We start from the raw sequence: 5350 nt of genomic DNA, 5'->3' as shown, positions 1-5350 counted from the left end.
ATAAATGGCAATCTCAAAGTGGTGGTTTCTACTGAAACCAGCTATGTCCTTTTACCACTCGAACACGTGGAGGCAGAAAAGTGTGGGGCGGCTGTGCTGGACTGAACGCGCCCGATTTCTGCTAAGCAGTCCCGGGTCCGGCTGACACTTGGCGGGAGACCACCGTCGCTGAACAGCTGGCAAAACACTCGTCATAGGCAGTCGAGGATGATCATCTTCCACGATTGTCTTGTCTGTGGTTCCTAAGAGGGCGGATGAGGCTGATCCAGGATCGACGGCGGATGCAGAACCACAAACACAAGACCAGACTTGACACGTGTCGAGTTGCACTCAGATGGGACCTCGAGGTAGGCAGGCTGGGCTGGTCAGGTAGGTGCTGCACTCCTAACCACGTCCAGAAGTTGTTGGCCACCAGCAGTACCGGTTGCTTCACAAGACTGTGTCGGAAGCCTCTTAACGGACAATTAAGAGTTGACCACAATTAACTGCTGACCGTCCCAAAGGCAAAGCTTCCTAACCAGGGCTGGCTCATGCCGGGAGAGTATGGAGATCCTCAAAAGATACAGCTGTGATCGAAGACCATGGAGGACAGATGCAGACAGACAGGCACTCATGGAAGTCTGGAAACTCAAGACAGAGGAGCTCTACCAATGCACCACGTGCTTTTCCAGGGGTAAAAACCACTGTTTTATTTATTTATTTTTCTTAGATAAAAAGAAGATGAATGGCTTCGCACAGGAGCGTTGTGCTCCACAGACCCAAAGGAAAGGCGGCTAACGGGGAAGGTTATCTCTCAGCCTGAGGAGCCTGCGCGGTTGGTTTATTCCATTAATCTGTCGCTATAGCATTTCCACGACTTAAAGTACAAAAATACAATTACATCTCCAAAGGGTATTTTATACCTACCGAGAGCAGTTGAGCACTCAACCGGATGAGACATCTCCGTAACCTTCAAAGAAGAAATAATGCACAACACAGACAGGGAATGGAAAATAATAATAAAAAATGTACACATCTGGAGCGCGTCTGCTTGATTCTGCCGGCGTTTCCACTACAACTGCTAAGATACACGTATCAATCAGGTCATTGCTGTTAGGAAAGCCGAGAGCACACAAAGGAAGGGCACTAGCAACCAGCGTGAGATCTGACATTCGGGGCTACATTTAGTAAGTTAATCATTTGAAGGTGTTCTCTCCTTGGGATTTTAATCTTGGGCACATCAAGCGGCAAGCCTTTTTGCTGTTAATTTATCTGCATGATAAAAGCAATCCGCATCTGCTTGTGGAAAATACGGTCATGACTGGGTGGCTACGTCTTTCCCTTTTCAGCCCAAAGAGCAATGTATGTCCCTGGACTGCGTTTCCTGGGCAGACGATGCATGCCCTGCACATCCATTAATGCGGTTCTCAACCAGGGGGCCTGAAGGCTGGGATGGGAGTTGTCATGGGGTTCATTTGGAGGGGACACCAGGAAGCTCCGTGTGCTCAGGGAATTTTCCAACAGCAAGCAAGCAATGCACCTCGTGGCTGCAAGCATCAGCACGCAATACACTGCACTTGAGTAAAGATCCACGTTGCTGCAGTGCAAATGGAGCCCCTTTATTATTGCAGAGTCCTGGGCATGAATCACCACTCTGGGGTGGTGCAAGACCCTTTCAGGGGTGCCCCAGTGGCCAGGTGAACTGCCCCTGGGGAGACATTGGGAAGTAACTGTGGCTGGAGCCCATGCTCTTCCTGTGGCCCTCCCGGTCTGACTCCACAAACAGAGACACACCGGGCAGGTGGAACTGTACCGCACCTGTTTCTGGAAGGGGCATGCCGGGATGCACCCACAGGGCTATGGCAGAGTGTGCGCTTCAGCTGCAGTCATTTGTACTGTTCGGCCAAAGGGGTGAAGTGCAGGGAAACCTAGGGCAGATGAGGTCGCTTTCCTTCCCTGCCACCAGCGCTGCACAGGGAGTTTTGCACAGGTCGTGAAAACCATCGGGTATGCCACCATACCCAACTGCTTTAGGCTATTCTGATAACACCAGGTGAGGCAACACCTGGTTGAGAACCACTGAAGTAAGCTGAGGCAGCACAACGGTGGTTCTCACTTGGGGCTGTTGCCCTATTCAAAACAGTGTTGGAGGGCACCCTGGCTCTAAAAAGGTTGCGAACCATTGCATTAAAATAATGCATCTGGGCCTATATTGAATGAAGCCTTTAATCATGTGCTCAGGGCTGGGCCGGATCAGGAGTCTGCACCGGTGTCTACATGGCTACAACATCCTACACCTGCCCCCTGCCACAGCTCCCAAACCTCTCCCAGTGACAAGAGGTCCGGCTACAACGGGCGTCGTGAAGCAGCCATCTGAGCTGGCTTTAAACTGGCCAGCATGGGCACTGCAGCCGCAGAAGCTGGAACCTCTGAGCAGGATGAAATGTCTGTGCACGTACCCACGTGGGTTTGGGTGGCCCGTGTTAACTCCCCACTTGTGTGCCTGCTATCAGGCACTGAGAGCTAGTTCAAAGCCAGCTTGGGCTCATTTGCACACACTGGGGAACCCTGCAGTGTAAAGGTATCAACATGGCTCATCTAACTATCACTGAATGGAACTGGTAGCGACACATAAGAGCACAAAGCGGTTCCTGATTTGGTCAATCCACTTGCTAAGTTCTACAGTATTAACAACCTGGGGGCGCTTTCCCACCAGCATGCGTTTCATATCCACAAATGGGTTGGGGCCAACTAGAGGCGTTATCCTGTGGCCATCAAATAGTCACATGGAGTTTCTACCAAACACTCACCCATGTACTGCCCCCCTGGGAAGCTGTCTGAACAGTCAGCCCTCACACACACATTCAAGATTTGCATCTGCTGTCTACACAGCGCCCTGCCTTGCAGGCTGAGCTGGGCAGGATCCCCACAGACAGCAGGTCCTGCACAATGGGGTTCATGTGAACTTGTCCAATACCTTAATGGTGGCCTTGGCTGACTCACTCAGCAGCCCAAGGAGCCCTTGCGTGGTAAGAAACATCCCTACTCTTATCCCCAGCTGCTCTGAGCTGATTGGAAATTTGGTGTGCACTCTGGACTGACCAGACTGGCTTCCTACACTTGCTGTCCCTCCCTCCAGTCTGCCGGTAGATGGTCACGCTGGACTGGGAAACCCTGGACATACTCCACGATGAGTTCCCAGCAGCTCTACCCATCTCATTCTTCCCCCCTTCTCTGACGAAGTTCAGGAACTCTGGTCTCTGCACTATGTAAACCAGCTGCCGAGCCCCTTGGCTCTGCTAATGGCTGCTTATAAGTGATCCCAACATTGGCACATGCTGTAGGGTAAAGACTGAAGAGCCAGCGGAGCTCTACAGCGTGTTTTATGGCTGGTGTTGACAGTTCTTGAGTTTACCGAAGGGCAGAAGGCTGCAGATCAGCCCTGCAATTCTGACTTGTATTAAAGCAGGAGGCAGAAGAGTCAGAACCATCCAGTTGCACGTTAGTGCACAGGCAGAGGTGCCTGCTGTTCACCAGCGGCACGTGCGTGCACCATCCACCCTGGTCTGTGAGAATCCAGCCTCATGCAGCTATCCCCAGGCCTTGGGGGTCAGCTAGGCAGTCTACACCTGCCTGCACAAGGAGATCAGCTCACTGCACCGATACCAGACCATCTCTGGGTGATAGGGCATCGCTGCCTTCTCTGGCTTCCCAGGTAAGGGCCAGCCCCGACGTGCCGGGAGGCCCATTATCCACAGCTGGGACCCAGCTGGGCTGGGTCTCAGTACGTGGCCTCATTGTCCCCGACCGCAGCAAAGGGGAGGCTGTAAGTGCTGTTCTTGCTGCGCTTGCTTTTCTTCCAGGCCAGGAGCGTGCTGGCGCTCTTGCTGTTCATGAGGCTCTTGCGGCTGTTCTCCTTGTTGTTCTTCAGCAGGCTGCCGCCCGAGGACATGGCAGCCGACTTCCTGTCCATCTATTAGGCAGAGAGACAGAGAACACCGACGTGAGCTACATCGGAGGGGCAATGAGCTGGTTCATGGATAAGTGTGCTTGCACGCTGGCAGCAGAAACACAGCAGTCTGGACCCCAAAAGGAGCACGTGCAGAGCTCGGTTTTAAGCAGTGCTATGCCACGTCCTCCTGGGAGGCCAGGAGCTGGGAGGAGCACAGCCCCTGCCTACAGGTCGAGTGGGAACACCAGAGCCAGGTTCTGATCAGACAGTGTTTATACCCTGGTCCATTCCCACTGGTTTCCAAGCAAACAAGGACAGGATCAGGCCCAGTGGGGTTTAAAAGGGGCTGATTAAGGCCCCACAGGAGCTCTGAGCCTGAGCAGGGATGGAAACTCAGGGGCTCCTGGCTTTCAGCTTCATGCTGTTCACTTGGGAGCAAGCTCTCTAACTGCTCTACTGCTTTGCTGTAGATTTAGGAGAGGTCCAGAGAAGGGCAATTAAAACAGTCAGGGGGGCCAGACTAGGAGAGACTAAAAAGGCCCAGACTCTTCAGTGTGGAAAGAAGAAGGCTGAGCGGGGATTGGATAGAGGTCTATAAAATCAAGAAGGGTGCATACCAAGTGAGCATGGAGTTTTTGACTTCGTCACCAAGTCCCAGAACACTAGGTCAAGGGGACCACCACTGAAATCAGTAGGTGACAGGTTTAAACTAACAAGAGAAAGGACTTTTTTTTTTTTTATACGCAATGTGCCGTTAACTTGTGGAGTTCATTGCCACAGGAGGTGGTGGAGGCAGAGAGTGGATCCAGGTTCAAAAAGGGACTGAGGAAATTCATGGATGATGGATCTATTAATGCCTATGGAACAGAACAGAACAGAGGGAGATGCTTTCTCTGGCCTCTCTAACCCAATAATTGGTGGGTGCCAGAGACACTACTGAATAGGGGATAGGTCACTAAAGAGATACCCCATTCTATGCTCTCCCTGTATAGCATCCACTTCCACCACTGTCGGAGACAGGCTACGGGGCTAGATGGACCACTGATCTGACCCAATACAGCACTGCTGATGTTCCTCAGGATGTGGCTTTCCCCCTACCAGGATCATCCATGCTGGTCAGACCTGAAGATCTCTCCTTTGCCTTTCATCTCTCAGGACATCTCATTCTGACCAAGGCACCCAGCTAGGAGAAAGCAAGACTTCACAGCCCAGTTAGACAGCTGAATGTCACGAGGAACCACACCCCTCATGCCCTCAATCTGCTGATTCTGGCCCAGTGAGAAACCACCAGGAAAGTCTCAGCTCCTTCCCACTACACCATCAAGGTCCCTGTTGGAATCAGCTTCCTGCTTCACAGCTTCTGGACTGCTTGTGGGCAAAGCCACCACCCTACAGAAAACGCAGCCTCCCACTCGAGCT

At 52.3% G+C, this 5350-nt stretch overlaps 1 protein-coding gene across 1 annotated transcript in view; it reads right to left on the bottom strand.

Annotated features, from left to right (window-relative positions):
* Positions 1-660: 660 nt before the first annotated feature.
* RHPN1 (rhophilin Rho GTPase binding protein 1) overlaps positions 661-5350 on the bottom strand; it is a 47379-nt gene continuing 42689 nt past the window's right edge. The window contains exons 15-16 of the mRNA XM_025212736.1: positions 4580-4593; positions 661-3952 (exon numbers count right to left, since the gene is read on the bottom strand). Of these exons, the coding sequence (XP_025068521.1) occupies positions 3761-3952; positions 4580-4593 (206 nt within the window). The 3' untranslated portion in view covers positions 661-3760. The remainder of the gene's footprint in view (positions 3953-4579; positions 4594-5350) is intronic.

The sequence above is a fragment of the Alligator sinensis genome, unplaced genomic scaffold (assembly GCF_000455745.1).
Source record: "Alligator sinensis unplaced genomic scaffold, ASM45574v1 scaffold1054_1, whole genome shotgun sequence".
NCBI lineage: Eukaryota > Metazoa > Chordata > Crocodylia > Alligatoridae > Alligator > Alligator sinensis.
This window is presented reverse-complemented; position numbering and strand designations above follow the sequence as displayed.